At 38.7% G+C, this 19,835-nt stretch overlaps 1 protein-coding gene across 1 annotated transcript in view; it reads right to left on the bottom strand.

Annotated features, from left to right (window-relative positions):
* Window positions 1-18,786, bottom strand: part of ano1a (anoctamin 1, calcium activated chloride channel a) — a 58,237-nt gene extending 39,451 nt beyond the window's left edge. The window contains exons 1-5 of the mRNA XM_061068158.1: window positions 18,717-18,786; window positions 14,238-14,395; window positions 8,141-8,488; window positions 4,813-4,911; window positions 3,988-4,139 (exon numbers count right to left, since the gene is read on the bottom strand). Of these exons, the coding sequence (XP_060924141.1) occupies window positions 3,988-4,139; window positions 4,813-4,911; window positions 8,141-8,488; window positions 14,238-14,395; window positions 18,717-18,786 (827 nt within the window). The remainder of the gene's footprint in view (window positions 1-3,987; window positions 4,140-4,812; window positions 4,912-8,140; window positions 8,489-14,237; window positions 14,396-18,716) is intronic.
* Between the last annotated feature and the right edge of the window lie 1,049 nt (window positions 18,787-19,835).

Here is a 19,835-nt window from a genome sequence, read left to right as displayed (position 1 = left end):
GCTTGGAGAAGCCTACCTCACGAGTAATCAGAAGAAGTCCACTCTGTTTATTTATTTACTCTCCACTTACACACAGTGTAGGCTACGATGGCAACTAAATAAAATAAAGTGACACCCAGCAGGTCAAAATGCTGATGTTATCGTTTCTTAGCCCAGCGGTTCCCCGGTCTTGTTTCCGAACTGTGTTGCTAATTCCACAGCGTGAAGCTAGACGGAGCTAGCTAGCTCCCCTCCCAGCTAGCTTCAACCCCAGCTTCCACACACAGTCAGCAGGGACTCCCGACACTAACTACTATCCAGTGATTGCTTCTAACCTGACGGTATTGTAGAAACAGTGTCATGATAGCAGTGGAATTAAAGTCGTGACAGCGGGTTTTTGCACTGTTACCACCGCAGTTAGCATGGTGGCTAGCCCGCTAGCCTAGCCCGCTAGCGCCGTTTTGAAAGCTCGTTATAACCGTATGTGACCGTGCACACATGCCGTCAGTGCTCTAACGAGCCATCGTCAGCTGGACAACTCCGCTGGCTTAACACACACGTCACATTAATCATAGAATCGTAGTTGTGTTTATTGTGAAGCAGAAGGTTTGAGGTCCGGAAATGTGAAATCCGGAAATGACGTCGTAGGGAAATTATGTTGTTCACGGACCAATCACAGCCAAGGGCTGTCCGTGGGGTCTCCCAAATAAACAAGGACAGTTAGAAAAATCAGAGGTGCACGAAAAGCTCTCTGAGGCGCTCGGAGAGGGCGTTCCACGACGGATAGGGCGGTCTTATCTGTCCGTTTTAGAAAAGAAGTAGAGGCATAAATTGGCCTTAAGGCGTTAATCTACAGTAAGAGCAGGCTGCAATTTCACAACCAGCTGATGATTGACAAAAGAGGAATGGCTGCAAGAAAGAAACCTCTATAAATCCTTGTTGGCTCAATCACTCAACCCCGCTATTTATTCTCATAATTACTTCATCTGCATTGGCAATTTACATCAGTGGCAACATTCACTGACATTCAGCAGGTACTGTATGTAGGGACACGCAAGGCTGTGGAGGTCTTAGAAGTGGATATAAGTAGAAACAGGCCAATGTCTCCTTTCTTATAAACCTCAGAGCAAAACCATAACAGTAAAATTGAACATGACATTTACAATGTATGAGAAATGAGAGAATAATCAATAGAAAGTCAGCTCAGTGCAGAGCAACTGGAAAAAAGGAAAGATCATTACACAAAGTGCATCCTCAAATAAAAAAATGATTACATCCAATGTCTGACTAAAACTCAAAATAAACAAAGTTATCTGAAGACTTAAATCTGTCACTTTGTGCCACTGAAAACTTGACATATAACTGTTGTTTCAGACACTTTTAAAACTGTGACTAAAAACGTTGCTCTGTCAGTCAGTTTGCTGTGCTAGATCAGTGGTGGGTCGTTCTGACACAACCACAAGGTGGTCCAAAATTTGTGACTTTATCATTACTTCTTTTTGTCAGTTCCTGAAAATATCAAAATTACCATTGATATAGATAGGCTGCTTCGATCATCAATCATCCGATGGTGGGGACTGTATGATGATGAATTTATTTTTTAAGACAAAAACTGGGGTAGTTAAAACCTTAACTTTTGAATGAATTGCTAAAATAGTCAACATGCAATGTGTTGTATGCAAAGACAAGAGTTACATTATCATTAGAATATATTTGGCTTCATATTAAATAAAGTGAGAGACATTCTTTTTAAATTATTATTATTATTCACAGTATGGAAAGGGAAGTCCATTAAGAGCCTTCCTTGATACAAATAGATCATCAATGCCTCTTTAATTACTTGAGTTAATATTTCTATCTATTCTCTGTGTAGCCTGCATTTTGTAGACAAGCATAGTTCCAGACCCTACTCGGACATCGCCTACTCTGTTCCCTAACTGTCTGGTGTTCCTTGGAGATGCTTCTCAAAGAATGGAGGCATGTCTAGGCACTCAGCATTTGTCATATCCACCTAGAGGTGTCTTCAACAGGCAGGGGTCCTGACTCTACAAGCCTTTGCTTCCTGATCCTTTCCAGGATCTTTTCTAGCATAGAAGTGCAGTGGGGACATGACTGAGAATCAGCCAGAGATGCCTAAGCGAGTGTAGTTTTCATGCTGCAGACTATGTACATCTGATAAAGGCCCCTGTCTTAAATTAATGACCCAAATGATTTGTGGCACAGTGAGATTTTATCTGTGGTTTCGGTCCTTTAGTGGAGTTACATGCCAAATGTAAAGGAAGTGATCAGTTTAAATAACCAACCATATAACATGCTACAACACATGAGCCTACCAATATGTGGAATTAGCTAACAGCATTTAGCCCGCACTATCAACGTATAGTTTGAGTTAGGTTGGCATGACAAGTTAGCAACAATCAACTCAGCTAACCAATCAATACCAAACAAATTTGGTATGGTCACAGCAATGTTACACCTGTAGACTCGATTCAGACTGAACCCAGGAGCTGTTAAGTGATTGCTAACAAATCCATAAAGTTTTGACCAGCCTCTTTAGTGCTCTCAGTTTGCCTGTCATATGTGGTAAACGTCCAAGGTTGAAATTTCTGTCCCAGTCTGAGTTTGCATTCTTCACCACTTTAAAGCCTAACCACTGTTGACACACCTCATAAACCTTGTCTGTTCATAGCACTTTTGAAAGGTTTTCCACAATGTGAATTTGTTGGACACATCACTCTCAAGTCAATGTCAGTCAATGTTCCTTCCATGCACTCACTTTAATGTTGGTGCTATCATCTGCAGTCCTGATAAATCCCAGACAAAACACCACACAATCTGGTTGAGACTGAAGCATAGGCTGCTCCTTTTCCTTCCTCTAGTAATACTTCAATTAACATTTTCTGTTAGCATTTGCTGGATTTACCATCTCTTGCTCCTACTGCCCCCTTCCTTTTTCCCGTGCTTAAGCAGAAATTACACCTTTTGCAGACTGTCATGATGAATAGTGTTTTGTGGGTCTGTCCAAGCTACTTTTCTCCCCATTTATTTCTTGATATATTTGCTGAATTGGACAAAATTTGTGTTGGATTATAATCCCTTGTACCAACTTTAATCTCAGAGCTGACTTCGAGTGTTCTCGAAAAGATGAATATTAAGTGATGGAAAATATGTGGAGGGAGATTTCCAGCTGGCTGTTAGTCAGAGCTGTAAATATAGCTGCCCGCTGCCCACTCTCTCCTCTACACATCCTGGGAGGCTGGCTTTTAGATCAAGATATTTTTCTTCTTTAATCACTGCCTTTGAAAGTGATTTTACTTGATAGGAAAGGAAGCATCACTGAAGTTGTGACTGCTGTATGTAGTTAATCCAATAGTCAGTGTAAATGCTTTATTTAAATATTTTAACACCCGTCAAAATATTTTTTTAAATTTATTTTCTAAATCCAGTAGCTACATTTGTTCCCGTAGGATGTGAGAAAGCTGTGGGATACAGAAGGCAGCAGGAGAATGACATGCTTTAACTTTCCAGTAATACTCTAATCAGAAAGCTTGACATGTCTTGATACTAATTTACAGCTCAATTGTTATTACTTCTCTGAGCTTTGTCAATAATTGAAGCCACTGGGTGGCTCCACTTTACAAAAAATGTACCTATCATTCCAAAGTCCAATATTCCTTGTCTTCGCTGTATTTTAGCTGAACTTGATAGGGAAATGTCTTGCGCTCTGGCTGATAAATACTCCATCATATTCACCAGCAACTTTCTAACTTTGGATGTTTAGTGCATAGGCAGTACTGTATAGTTAACCAAAAAGGTAGGGCCCCATAGAGCAAAAGAGCGAGTAAAAGCCCTAGAAAGTTAAGGGGAGCTGCAGGGTTGGCTGATCATTTTCATGCCAATTATACTCACTGCTCTCTACATGGCTGAACACAGTTGCTAAAGAACACACAATCTCTTTTTTACAAAAAAAAGTTAAAAAGCAAAATAGTCAGCAGAGGTTTTACTCACAGATGCTGCTTCTCCCTTGAGAAAGGATGAGAGAGGGATTTGAGTGTTTGTGGTCTGTTGGCATCTACTTTTGGATGCAGTGGAGCTGTGACTTTGTGAATGAAGAGTCTGATCTTCTCCACCAGATTACTTCCTTGTTTCACATCGTAGACCTGCAGATTAGGCAAAATAATTGTTTACCTGGAAATGAGAAATGCATTTCACATGAAAGCACTGTAAACTGCTTAATTTCTACCACAACGTCTTCAAACTATTTAATGTATTTGTCATCTGCTCATAAGCGAAGTGTGTGATATAGTATGGTCTAAATTCTGAGGTTGATGCTGAGGTTGTAATAAATAATTGCTTCCAGAAATGCAAACAGTTTACTTGGGACTTAAGTGTAGGCTTTAAACAATGTAGTTGGTAGTTTGGGACTGAGCTTGCTGATGTTTTAGTGTTTTGAATTAATATCCAATATTTCTGACTTTGACAATGAGTGCGAAGTAGATTCTAATGAGCATTGTATTGCACTCTTTCCTTGTATATAAACAATGGACTGTGAATTACAGCACAAATGTTTGATTATTAATCAGGCATTCTGCATTCTGCATTTGCATTGGATTTCGATCAAATTCTCATTATCTGGCTTGTAAAAGCTGTCAGCACAAAATGACCCCATAAGGGTGTTATAACACTACATGAATGGAAAGGAGGGAGCAACAGAAAACATTAATCTTCACATTTTTCCCCATGTACCTCTGCAGCTCTGAGAGCCAGGCCTTCGGCCTCAGTTACAGAGAATGAACATTTGATAAATGGACAACATACTGATGGACAGAGTACCTTCTTTGTTGGCATCTTGAGCTTCATGAACTCAGCTTCTCGACATAGAACATTCCAAGGAGCATGGATCTTCAAGAACCCAATTCCAGGTATCTTACACTGAAATAATAGAATTGACTAGTCAGAAACTATCATCTATGAACATGCATCAGAATTACAGATCATGGTTTGGAAAAACATATGAACCGTTACTATGAACAATACATATTTGGAAAAAGGTAGATGCTACATTTCTGTTAGATTTAAAGCTAAGCTGGTTGATACAATTCAGGACAAACTGATGCCTCTACTGCTGCATATGAGATTATGTCTGCAGCCTCTACACTTACATAAATCACTCCTACACTGCCAGACTCACTTCACACCCTTCAGGTCAGCACACTGACACATCTTGATGCAGAAATATATCCAATTCAAAGTAGCTAAATGAGATTACTGAATATATCATGCAGATAGATATGTATACCATGGATTTCAATGTAAAATGCTCAAATGGTTTGTGTTTGCCTGCTGATCATAAGCAAAGCCCAAAAAATTTAAAATGCAGTTTCTGCAAAATTACTTGATACAGCTAAAATACAATATTGTTAAAAGGATTTTGACAAATAAGGGTTTATATTAAATTCCAAATTACGTACTGTAAAGGTGGGAGTTACGTAGTTTCATTTGAGGATGGGGTGTCCCATGATTTCCTAAGGGCAATTCTAATTGATTAGTTATTTATTACACACAAAAAGTTTAGGGACTGATTCATAAAATGCATTTTAACTGTCTTTTACATATTTATTTTGTATTTAATGAAATAGTACAGAATTATTATTAAACTCATGCACTATATGTATTCCTCAACATAGGTCTGATTGATGTTAGGCAGTCACAGACACTCTTTTCTTTTTCCTACTTGTTCATTTTGTTCAGCTAGACCTAACAAACACAGAAGTTCTTCTTGGATGGAGGTCACCATCGTGCTAGGTCTAGAGTGCATGTGAGGAATGTGTCTGGGTACTCCTGATTGTAGTTTGCATAGAAGTGTGTGTGCATCTTTGGTCAGCTTGCAAGTCCACAGCTGCATGTCCTGTTTAGTAGCCAATATGCAGTCTACACAAATAAAACAAACAGCAATGGTTTATATAAATAATGTTTGCAGCCATTACAGAAACATGTAGAATGTGTCAGGTTCCTGCTTGGTTTCCTTGGGTTGGCAGTCATGGTATTTATGATTAAATACACCAGGCTGTATTGAAAATGAAAATAATATACTGGAAATGTAATAATAGCAATTTCTTCTGTATATCAAGCTATTAAATCCCATTTAATCCATACATAATCACCCACTGATAAAGCCTATTATTATTACACACTGGCTATATGTAGGACCCTTTCTCAAACACTTGCCAACTCATTGTCAAGCCTATTAGTCTTTCTAAGAGCCTTTTTCAGTATATAGGTTTGCTCATACAGGTCTTAATGGATGATGCAGTGTGTGAGAAGTCAATGAAATCTCCAATTGTCTTTTTCACAGGAAAGTGGCGAAGAAATGACCAGTAGAAGTGTTGGTTCTCCATTAAAGAAAACAAATGTATCCATGGGTTCACTCACAGAGCAAGTACACAGTAGTGACACCGATGCTACCAGGAATATGGTCTAACAAACATCCACTCACTGATGAGATAAGACAGAAAAATAAACCTAATAATGTAAAGTAAATCTCCGGAGTCAGTTCAAAGACATGAATTAAAATTAATTTAATGGCTTTTAGGCAACAGACCAACTTAGCTCAGTCAGTCAGCTTGTGTTAACAAACCACAAACAGATTTTATTATATTATGATAATATAAACATAACATTTATCCAGGAAGTTGCTGAGCAAACTTATTTGTTTAAATTGTGCATTGCATCAGCTCCTTAGGCAATTGTTGTTTTGCTATTTTGCAACATTTGTTTAATTAAACTCATTCACTGTGCACGTGAATCATACTCACAATCTAAATGTCTAGGCAAAGTGCCTGGAGATGATGTATATTATGATTTTTGCAAAAAATTGAATTGAAAAAGTATAATTTTTTTTTTTAATAACACTGAAAGTAAGTTGAATTTCTAACATTTCTAACATACAGAGGTGTTCAGTAAATAATATCAAGAACCTGTGAGGAGACAAATTTAGCATATCTAGTTAACTTTTTTGGACAAATATTGAGTAGAGTCCATGCTGATAACTCTGACCTGGTATTGAGAGCATGTTTAGCCCGTGAACACGTTGTTCTGTTGGTAGCAGTGTTACCTGACCTGAGTTAAGGTCAGGTCCCTTTCTTGTTAGGCTCTCCAGTGAGCATGTCAGAATGCATCATACCTAAACAGCTGTTAGCAGACTCTTGATCGAGAGTGTCATAGTGTATATCTAAGTATGGTATTTCCAGCATGTCCTCAGGTACCCTTTGTCTCTTTGGGATCAGGTGTCCTTATACAAGCTATGCCCATATGTTCAACATAATGGATCATTCCCACATCCTTGAATACCACGTAACCCTTATATATTAAAAGAATAGTTCACCCAAAAAAGATAAGTCACCCTTTATCTACTCACCCCTATGCTAATGGAGGGGTGAGTGAAGTTTTTGAGTCCACAAAACATTTTTGGAGTTTCAGGGGTAAACAGTGTAGCAGCCAAATCCAATACAACTGAAGATACTAGGGACTTATCTTCAGACATAAAAAAACAACAATAGAAAACATAAAATGCCTCAATACTGCTCGTGTGGTGTTATCTAAGTCTCCACAAGCCCTGACATTAATTTTGGACAGTAAACAAGTTCATTTACAATGTGTTTTAAGGCTAAATGACCGCTAACATCTTCCTACGAGGTGCATTTAGAAATCGTCAGAAATGCTACTGACGATTCCCAAATGTCCACTGGCTTAGCCACTTCTGGTAAACTTTTAGGTGGAAAACAAGGTGGAAATGACCTTGTTTTTCGAATCGAAAATATGAATGGCGGGGCTTGTGGATGACACCACACGAGCAGTATGGAGGCATATTAACTTTTTTTCTGTTGTTTTTTTACCCCTGAAAATAAGCCCGTAATATCTTCAGTTGTATTGGATTCAGCTGCTACAGTGTTTACAACTGAAACTCCAGCAGTGTTTTGTGGACTCCAACACTTCACCCACCCCTCCACCAGCATAGGGGTGAGTAAATAATGAGTGAATTATCATTTTTAGGTGAACTATTAAGTCAAGAGGACAGACATGGTATACCTCTTTCCAATTCCTCTGTGTTTTCTCCAAACCAGGTCACATTCAGCTTTGTAAACTTTCCCCCCTTTCTCACCCCTTCATCCTTTTCTAACTCCAGTCCTGTCTCCAAGAGGTTCTCCTCAAACTCCTCTCGCCTGAAGCGCTTGTCATCCTCATGATAGTCCATCCGTTGCTCCTGGGCGGCGATTTCTGGGTCCTCCTTTGGCTGCAGTGGGGCTCGGCTGCTTCTCATACTCAGGCTGCGACGAAGCCTTCGGATGAAGTTGTTGTCGCCAAATTTGGATGACCTGCGCGGGACGCTGCTGGGCTTCTGGATGTGGTATGCCAACACATAGTCCACCCGGCGACACCCATCAGAAAAGTATGGGCCTAGCCCAGGGAATAGTGGGGAGACGTGATCCGCATAAAGATTTTTCATTGGCTAGAAGCAAGACAGAAACAAAGTATCATAGATTACTTTATAAACATTTCCTATTTCTTATCAATAATGAATAGGTTGACAAAATAATACTAAGTTCAAGAGTCTCTGTAGAATTTCTTGTAAGAGGGGAGATGGGTCAGTTTAATTCACTCATTTTGAGTGATCACTAAATGAGCAGTCACCTTCTGAGGAATCATACAAATATTCTTATTCTTATTATTCTTATTACTATTATTATTATAAATGCCAAATTTATTGGAACATCTAAACACCTTCTATACTTTTTTCAGTAATTGTTTGTTGTTTTTAATGGCACTGATCTTCTACATGTTGTTACATATTTCATGAGTTTTCCCTGCTGATTGTAGTAAAGTTTTTATGACAACTTAAACATGATGATTATGATTTGGCAAATCTGAAGTTTATGTAAAGTTTGACGTCACTGTAAATATCAAAAAAGGTGCTTTCCAAATATTTCACTACAACAAAATCTTTCTGTTACCTAAAAAGTCCTGAAAACTAGGCTTCAGATTTTAAATGCTAAATGGTTTTGTATTTATATAGCGCTTTTCTAGGTCTTGATGACCACTCAAAGCACTTTACAGTACAGTTTAACATTCACCCATTCACACACACATTCATACAGTGCATCTAATCGCAACACTTTGTTATTCTATAGGGCCATTCAGGGTTCAGAATCTTGCCCAAGGACACTTAGGCATGCAGATGGGTCAGACTGGGGATTGAACCGCCGACCTTAACTCTACCCCTCAACCACAGTCGCCCTATTTAAAGTATTATATACCATTTTAACTATACGAATAACAAATCTATTTGTTATTCAAATCTAATTAAAGTCTTGTTATTGTTATTGTTGTTATTCATTAAGACTTTAATTAGATTTGATTGCCAGTGACCAAACAAGGCAACATCTGTCACCAGATTAAGATTTTACTGAATGTTATTATTGGTGCATGAAAATATGTGATTTTACATTTATCAGCTGAGTCTCAAACACTTCAGATGCAGTGACGTTTAAAAATAATTTGCAAATGTCAAAACTTTTCTAACGTAGTCAAGAAATATTGAGTTAATGTACAGTAGGCCTAATCACTTAGTTGGGAGCAGACTGTGAAATTCCCCATTCTCCACCCTGTCAGATATAACAACAGTGGACTTTGTGGTTATGTTTCTCCCAAAACATCCAGGGTAAATCCTCTGGTGGTATATAAACACCCTTTTCGGGACACATTTGAAGATCTGGAGCACCTCCTGTGGTATTGGAAGAGAGGTCAAGGGTCATAAAACCTTTTAGAGGTAAGAAACATCCTGTCTCAAAAGAATGCCTGGAAACGAGTCCGTACATTTGTAACGTCTACACTGGACTATAATTCTTTACTAGCAGGATCTCCCAGTAAGTTTGTGAAAAACCTCTAGTTGGTACAAAATACTGCAGCACGAGTGCTGACAGGAACTAGAAGAGGAGATCATATTACTTCTGTTTTAGCCTCTCTGCATTGGCTCCCTTTAAAATTCCGAATAGAATTCAAGATCCTGTTCCTCACATTTAATAATTAACCCCCATTATACATTTAAGAACTCATAGCACGGTATTTTACCATTAGATCACTTTGCTGTAATAGTAGAAAAGGAGGTGGATCCTTCCACTAACACACTCCCAACTTATCATAAGTTTATATTCTACAATCACACTAAAAAGACACAGCTCAATAGTGATACTTTGATAAGCAGTGCTACTTGTTTGAGCCCCAATACACTGCAGAGTAACTACGGCACCCGGCCCTGAGGATAGCAAAGCTGCCTTGTACTGAGGATAATTGGTGGTGCCGTTGAGGAAAATGTGCACCAATAGAAACAGAAGAGGAGTTGCTGTATATCTGTTAAAGTGAGCTTCTTTTGGATCTACAAAGGACGGAGCTTCAGTATGTTACATGAAAGCTTAGGGCCACATATGAACAGAGGACCTCTCGAGACAAAGTTCAGGACCCTGTGAGAAACTGTCTCTAAGGTGTTCCTAGTAAAATGACCACTCAAAAGACTGTAATGCACAAGCTGTACATGAGTTCAAAACAGCCTTAAACACATCTGATATCTAAAGGCTGATGTTTATATGGTGATGAAGGCAAAATCACATGGAAATGCGTGTTGAGAAGATGGCCGTCATAAACTCCAGCAGGATGGATGGGAATTGCCGTTTGGAACATAGATCAGCAACTATTATTGAAAAAGTTACACTGCAATGAAATGAAAAGCTTTTCCTCAGTACAGCAACCAACACACTGTACTGCAGCAATTTGTGTTTCTGTGTGTGTACAGTATATGGCCCACAGTCTCAACCCCACCACACACACACACTTTGATATTTAGCCCTCTCTCAACAGGAAGTAGTCATAGCTGGAAAGATCAGAGGTTGCTCCTCGGAGGGCACATGAGGATGTGGTGGTGTATGCATCATCCACCAATAAGAACTCTTTTCTCACCAAGCTACTGGGAAAGGAGGTTCTCTCCTCTGGGCTTCCACATGCACACAACCATCCACCCACCCACCCATCCACCCCCACCCCCACACACACACACACAAACACACACACACACACACACACACACACACACACACACACACACACACACACACACACACACACACACACACACACACACAGCCACACACACACACAGACAAACACATTTCTGAGCCATAATAAGCACTAGGCTGAGACAACCCTGCAGTTTTCCAGTCAATAATGTTTTTCATAGAAGCAGTGAGCTACATGTGACAGCTGGAACAGTGAGTTTTTGCATACTGACGCTTGAACTCACAACACAAGGAACTGCAGAAATCTGACTTCCGTAACCCACAAAAGCTGTGCCAATATTGACTTTGGTCCAAATAGACAAAATACTCAAAATAACAGATCTTCTTCCGTACCTCTGGTGGGTTTTACACATGCAAACAATTTAGTTTCTACATGTCTGGCTTTTACACTATCTATGGTGTTCAACATATACAGCTAAATATCCGCGTTACTTTGGATAATTAATTAATTTAAACCAAAAGAAAAAAGACGTTTCGCTCCAAACCAGAAGTGCACATTGGGACCAAAAATAACTCTGATCCAACAGGGATCAGCAGTTCATAATTTCCCAACCTATAAGTACCTCACACAACTGACCAAATGTAATATTCAGCTTCGCAAATAAACTCTGAAAACTACTGAAATAAGCCTACTGAAAGTATACATTTATGTACATATTGTTACTACCAGACTATGTCCTGACCTGATACTCTGGTAATGATGTCTGATCTACTGAGTAGGCCACATGGCTTTCATAGCACTCCCATACAGTACAAGCTAGTAGCCAGTCAGAGTTACCTTTAGCCTGAGCTAAACTCAAGTTCAGTTGGTAACATCAATTGTGCAGAAGACCTTCAAACATACAAGGAATATTAAACATTTCGTCCTGTATTCTAAAATAATACTGATACCAAGACATGATGTCATTATTTTGTAATCTTGTCTATTTTTCTTATGAAGTAATTTTTTTCATTAGCCTTATTTTTCAAGACAGCAAACGATCATTATTGTGCTGAATTGACATTCTAAAATATATAAAAAATAAATTCAGTGATAGAGGTCATCGGTTCATTATGTCAAGATATATAACATTCAACCCCGACAAAAAAACGCTAATCAAATATTATCAGCTTATAACTTTATGAGATGGTAGCCTGGCCAAACCAGCTGGTGTTTATGTGTTCTCACAACAGGTAGGTATGGTCCCCTTCCACTCAGAGAGATTCCCATCAGCCCTGAAACTGGCCAGCCAATCACGACACTTTTAACTAAAATGTCACAATGACTGACATAAGAGCCCCCAATGGGAGCATTTCTGAAATATTCTGTTTCCAAACCAAGATGGCTGTGATTGATGTGGACAGGTCGGTTTAGTCCTCTATCGAATCTTTATTAAACAAACTGGACAAACGTTTTTCAAAGACAAAAGAATAGCTGCACAATATAAGCTTTTTTCACTCTTCCTGTAACTAATGTGTCACATGTTTCTTTGCCCTGGTGTTCTGCTCTATGTTTGTTGATAACTCCCTCTGGAAATCCAAAATCAACTAAAAGAGCCAAGAAACATTACCAAATGTGAGTTGGTCTAGCAATGCCAGGCGTATGATATGGCGAACATATTTGTAAACAGTTCACCTTCTGCATTCTACATTCTAGGTCCAAATCCCCTAATTCTTTGTGTATTTGTTACTATGAGCAACCCGTTTTAACATGAAAAGTAGTCACATAAACCATTAATTCTATAAAACATATTAATCTGTGCAGCAGCATGAGCTCTCCCCATTTTGATCATGTCATTATCTCTCCTCTAGCACCACACTCAGGACAAAATGTCAGCTAAAATATCTCAAATTTAACAGGCACTTTTGATTTGAATGATGTGTAATTAACTTTTCTCTATTACGTGCCTCATAAACTTATATTTTTGGACTTCTGAAAATGCTGCCAAACTCTATCATCTACCAGTGTATGGTTTATTCTCTCTCATAGCACTTTTGCACTGTGAGATGTAATAAACATTGCAATTAAAAAAGTAATTTTTCATTTAGCTCACTGTTCTTCAGTGCTTTTTTCTTTTTTTGGTTGTCATGATCATGGGGAATCGGTCCTGCTGAACTAGAGAATATCCTTCAGCTCAGGTTGTACTTTAAAGTGGCCCTGTTATGCTTGTTTGCAGCTTTATATTCAGGGACTCCACTAGTGAAGCTCTGCATGATTCAGAGTTCAAAAAGTCCTTAATTCTCTCAGACTGCCTGATTCGCAGCCTCTCAGTTGAGCATGTGAAACAGGTAATATTAGCTCAGGCCTCCTTTAGAGACCACCTTAAAAGCCCACTTTCTTCTGACTGGCCAAATTTTCAGAAGCCTGCTGAGGGGCATCAAACCCAGCACTTGTGACCAATACCAATACCTTTACAACAATAAGAAGTCGCAAAATCAGGCTGTATGTTGACCCGTATGTGCTCCTGACCTTATATTACTTCTCATTAACATCAACAATAACAGACAATGGAAGCTTTCTTCACCACATCATTGTGTAAGCAGCTTCACTAATTGCTGTGTTGGTGTTGTATCAGCACAATCGATTGGTATTTGAATGAATCCTTTTCTTTTCCACCCTGAATTTAAATAAAAGTTCATCAGTTAAAAGAACTGCAGCTCTGGATATGCTTCTAGGCAGAGAGGTTTATTTCTTTATGTGGTAGTTATCACTCCTATTTGGTATTTTCTATAATTTAACCACCACTAAACAGCTGCTTGATGCAAGACACCAGAACACATAACACAGGTACCACAAAATGTCAAAGCAACTTTCAAGCACCTATTAATAAAATAACACTTATTCGGGATGACCCTTGTTTCCATGACCCCCTGGATAGAGGCACTGCCTCAGATATTAAGATATACTGGATTTACAGCAGGGTGTGTGGTTTTAAATACTTCCTTACTTACTCTTTAAGAAAATCCAAAATAAGGATAAGAAAATAAGATCAACAATTTCAAAATAAATTATGTTCAGGTGAAAATGTATTATTGGAGATACTGATATCCTCTGATACCGATTAGCCACTAAATCAATGGTTGCATGCACATATACCCTGTATTGGTAGCAAAAAGGGAGAAATTGGGATTTATATGGAAGTAGTTTCTTACTATAGACTCGCTGCTCCTGGGATTGGTGTTAATAAAGTCCACATCTGGGTTCTTCTCCTCGCTAGGGACCGGCGAGTAGTTGTCGCTCCTCCTCATCATGGTGGGCTCCTCCTCCTGCGATGGCCTGCCTGAGTGATTACTAACAAGGGGAGGAGAACCTGGAAGAGGAACGGAGAGAACTGCCATTAGGGTGTGTTATTTTTTAAGTTTTTGTACATGGGAAATTACATTTCTCCAAATCTTCATTTGTCAAAGGATGCATTATGATAAAGTAGGCCCCTGATCCTCCACCATTCTAGAACATCTTGTATTGTCTTGTGTTATTGTGCAGGTGAAGCAGAACTTTTAGGAGCTGCTGTTGTCTCAAACTTTGACCTAATAATAATTGAGGCATTAGGCAACAGACTAAAAACAGCTATGTTTACATTAATCCACCACACAGGATTCCTACTAAGGAAGTTGTCAATCTTGAATCAATGCTTTCAACCATTTCAGATTATTCCATAAATGGGCCCACATCTAAAACTATTTCCCTCTGAGGAAGTCTGGAATACTGCATCTTAAAAATCCAGGTAATATAAAAAAACATTGGTATTCAAGAGTTATTCCATCTGAAATACTACAAAAAAGGAATGAAGATCTCACAACTAGCCCATCTCACTAATTGGAAGGAAAGCTGCAATTGACAGTATCTTTGTCTTTATGAGCCTGGTGCAGCCAACACTTTTGACTCATTCATAACTACTATTTATACAGTTTTACTGAAAACATAAGAAATAAAAGTATCCACCATAGAAACCCAGAGACTAGCAGCCCAAAAACTTCAGACACTACTGCCTATAAAATCATCTTCAGTATACATTTTTTTTTCCATGAGACACAAAAATCGCAGCACCCCTGGCTGGATACAGAACAAAAACTGTAAAGGACCATCAGTTTGAGTACTCACATTCCTTACTCGACTGTTGAAAATGCAACAACATCACTGCACCATAGCTAATATTCTTGTCATGACTCTGAGCTGAGCTTCTTAGTTCCCTGTTTCCTGTTTTATTTTGAAATTTTGTGTCTTGAGTTTCCTGCTTTTGTCCTGTTTCCTGCTTGTTGATAGTCTGCACCTGTTCCTGATGTGTTTCACGTGTGTTCTATCTCCCCTGCCTCCCTTTGTCTTTGTCAGTTCGTCTCGTTCGTCTTGTTGTTTGTGTTCCATATCGGCTGGGTTTGTGCCAGCTCTTTTTCCTCATGTTTCCTTGTTAAGTAATTATTTGGATTTGGATATTTGGACCCAGCTTTGTCTATAAGAGCCATGGTTTGAATAAAACAGATTTTTCCTTTTTCACCTGGACTTGACTACTGCATTTTTACTTTGTAGCTACTCAGAAAAAAAGATTTTCCAAAAAAATATACACTTCTAATTAAACAAACATCTATCTCCCACAATGTGTTCAGGCTGGAAAAAGGATCTGGCCATTACCATTGATAGATTTCAACTCCTGGATGCACATCAACAGACTCCAAACTGTAAGATATTCAACACAAAAAGTCCTCAAAAAGAGTGCTTTTTTTTGCAGTGATGCAGTTGCCATGTATTCAGTGTCATCACTAAATTAGAGGAGGCTACCTGAGTATTATCTCAGTAAAAATGTATGACCCAAACAAACAGGACCATGGGACAGGAGTTGCATGTTGAAGTTAAGCCGACGAACCTGCCATGTTGACTTCGACTCCAATTATCCATTTAAAGTCTATTTTATTATAGTTTCTAGCAGATTTCAGAAGTAAAAAAATGATTCATTACCTCTAAATTGTTCATGAGTGGTGACCTTACTCTGGTAGGTTAAATGTCCATGCAAGCTTTCAACTCCAAATAAATATCTGACAGAGGTGAGTCTCTTTTAGATTGTACAGCTACAGTTCAATGACATACACAAGGTGTGTGCAGTGTACAAATGTACAGATAAATAAGAGGCAGACAGGAACTCTATGGAAAAGTCTAGAACATAATCATATAAACAGACGTAACAATGAGGACCTGGTGAAATGATTGTTAAATATATTGGGTACAGTAATAAAGGAAATTAGTTCATGTGGGCCATGCAGGAAAGATGTGAAAACCCTAACATTTAACAATCTTAAATGTATTATAACCTGTGTGTCACTTTCTTGTTTTGAATCGTATTGCCTTACCATTGCGCTTATATTTGAATTGCCATCTGCCTGCCTGTCTCCCTGCCAGCCTGCCTTTTTTTTGGCTGTGAGATACAGCCTAAGCCTTGGCAGAGCTGTAGTTTGGATACTGTTTTTGCATTGCTGATCTAGAGTGAACCCTGAGGGAACAGATAGACCTTGTTTAGATTCTGCAGGTCAAAATACCTGATCAAACTTATGTAACATGTCTAGTATGATATAGCAAGTTTGACTTTGTACAGTACATCAGCCTTCTTCTGTACTGTGTACCTTTTTGAACGATTTATTTGGTTATATAGTATTCTGTAGATTTTAGCTAATTTTATGAGCTGTTTTTTTCATTAGAGAATTTGGCGCAACTAGATCAATGACATTTGTTGATTGGCAATTTGGCACTATCACAGAAAATCTTCTGCTATTCACCGAAATATTTAACACCACTCGGCCAAAGACCTGGGGAGATCATCTGCCAAATATCTTGGCACAGAGTATAGACAGGCGGCCCCAAGCATGTATCTTGTATTTACCTTCATAACACAAGATGTTTTCAGTGTAAATCAACAACAGGTTAGTTCACCTGTCTGAAATTTGAATCTGGCTATGTACACTTTTTACTATTTATAACATCTAAAATATGCAAAATAAGTTTGTGAGTATGGCAACAGGTTTGGAGATGTATAATTTTCCCACAGACCATGGAATAATCATTGGTTTCTAATGAGCTAGATAATAAGAGCATATATTAAACAGACAGCCAGTGAAGATAACACCCCCATGTAAAAATCTGGAATAATAATTAGCTTGTTGCCTTGAGAACTAGTAGGCACGATAATGATTAAAAAGCCAGAAATCATAACGCCTGCAACATATTCAGATGACAAGTTGAATTTACCTGCCACATTGTTAAAGAGCACTGGTTCACATTGATCAAAGAGATATAAAGTGTGTAATATATTAACTCTGAGAGTGGTGTGAACTGTTACACAGCCATCAATTCCGCTAGAGTTTCTGGAAATACTATATTACCTTGTTTACAAAAAAGTCTAACATGTTAGCGAAGGAAAGTACAGTACAGGGACAGCCAATAAGGACAACTAATGGATTCATTATCAAAGCATTAAAGGCATAGGTCACCCAAAAATGTAAGTTCACTCATTATTTAATAAGAACTTGAGTATTGTTATGTTGTTGATGTGCTCAGCTACACGCATCATCTGGGTGAAGGATCCCTTGTTTGTAACTCTCTCTTTATGTTTTGTATGGTTTGTTTTCTCCTTTTTTTTTTTTTTGGTATCATACATTTCTCTTACCTTATCTCCCGGTAAATCAGGTTTGTTTTTGTAGTTTTCCTTACTCTTTTTGGGGATTAAGGACAGAGAATGTGACACCTTGTTAAGCTGAGCCTAAATTTGATTTGTTGATATGGGCTAAATAAATACAATTTCCAAAGTTGCATTCTCCTTTGGAAGCAGCTTGTCTCATCTCCAGGCCCTCAAGAATCAGATCAATCAGTCCACTGACTGCAGAGAGCCAGACTGATATTTCATCATTTAACTCTTGGTAGACAGTGACTAACCCATTCAACTTTAAGTTAAAAAAAAAAGGTTAACCTCTTAACGTTAAGGGGAAACGCTTTTACTTAAGGTACGTTTTTTGAGGAGGATTGTGCTTATATTCTTTACATATCCCATGAGGTCAGGTTGGAAACAGCCAATGATAGGCTTGAAATCTGAACAATCTTTTTTGGAATAGTAAGCCTAAAATAAATGGGAAAATGCCTTGGGCAAGATGCTGAACCCCGAATTGCCTCTCATAGAACAACAAAGTGCTGCTAATAGATGCACTGTATGAATGTGTGTGTGAATGGGTGAATGTAAACTGTACTGTAAAGCGCTTTGAGTGGTCATCAAGACTAGAAAAGCGCTATATAAATACAAACCATTTACCTATACTGTGCTTTAAAATTAAAAAATTTTAATTGTTAGACTCAACAGCATCCTAATGTTAAATAATTTGATGAACTCCAGGTAGCACTGATGTGAGAGCAGGCATCTTGAACACCAGATACGTCAGAGCCCATGTTCCGTAAATCAACAACTGCAGTTCACAGAAAGCAACCAGAGGGAATGTAAGGGCAGCTGTGACAGATGTAAACTGAAGTAAACACATGCGAGGCTTTTTTTCTCTCCTGCTACGCGACGTTTCAGCGCGCGCGCAAACAGATCATCATCATATTCCTGCATTTCTGGCAAAATGTAGAAAGAAATGTCTGCTGGAATAACGGACTCTTACCGGGCTCCGCTGCACCATCTTGGTGAATCAAGCGCCCCACCGCCTCACCTCCGTCATCCTTTCGCTCCATTCGGTTTAAAAGGCGCACAAGGTCCTACTGAGACCCACACCACATCTACTGTGCCGTCGGTCTCTGTAACAGCATGGATCCCTCCGTGAGCGTCGTCACTTCACAGCCGCTGTTGCGTGGAAACGCTGGACAGAAAGCTACCACTTGTTCATCATTGCAGAGACCTGGTAGACTACTGACAAAGTCTGTCCTGGCGAGTGGGTCCACATGAAGCGAATGGACCTCAACATAGAATTGATGTAAATGAATACACAAGCTACTTCAGGTCTGAACGAATCTGCCTCTGTGACACTATGTGTCAGCGTGACATTCTTCTATGTTAGAACACATCTGTGTGGGTACGTGCTCTGTTTGAATGAGATGATCCACTCTCTGAGAGCAGAGATAACGCGCAGGGACGCGCAGCAGAAATTGTGCGAAAACGCTCTAGACTGATTCAAATGCCCCAGGAAAAGAGTGAACGAGGGCTGATTATGCCATCAAGATGGTCACGTTAAACGTATTTGTTCTTACACAGTTCAATGTATAAGGTGTATGGCCTGCTTCATCTTAGCTTGTTGTTCAGCTGTTACAGCAGTGCAAATTACATTATATAAAATATACTGTCCCAACACAAAAAGGGAAAGTGCTGGGTTTGGTACCCTCTTATAAATGTTTACATTGTTCTGTTAAAATACTCAAACATCCAAATGGTTTTGGCTGATCATTAAGCAACCTGTTGTGGGGTAGATTAATGGTCTGTCCAGGTTGTACATAGCTGTAACATAGATTAGCATTTTCCAAATTGTAACTATCTGGCAGTATTTAAAAAACCTAATGAGTCTGTTTTAAAACATTTTCTGAAGTGTTCCTTTCTGTTCTAGCCATATTGGTGGAGAAAAATATCACATAACAATAAAATATTTATGTCTCAAATGCTTATTATCACAGACTATCTCCTTATTAATTTGTCCAATGTGAACCACCATTATAAGTGTAGTCGTCAGTAATATAATTATATACTGTATATTCATATTTTCACACAAATTTGTTATCAATAGCCAAATATT

Source organism: Limanda limanda, chromosome 3 (assembly GCF_963576545.1).
Source record: "Limanda limanda chromosome 3, fLimLim1.1, whole genome shotgun sequence".
NCBI classification, from domain to species: Eukaryota; Metazoa; Chordata; class Actinopteri; order Pleuronectiformes; family Pleuronectidae; genus Limanda; species Limanda limanda.
This window is presented reverse-complemented; position numbering and strand designations above follow the sequence as displayed.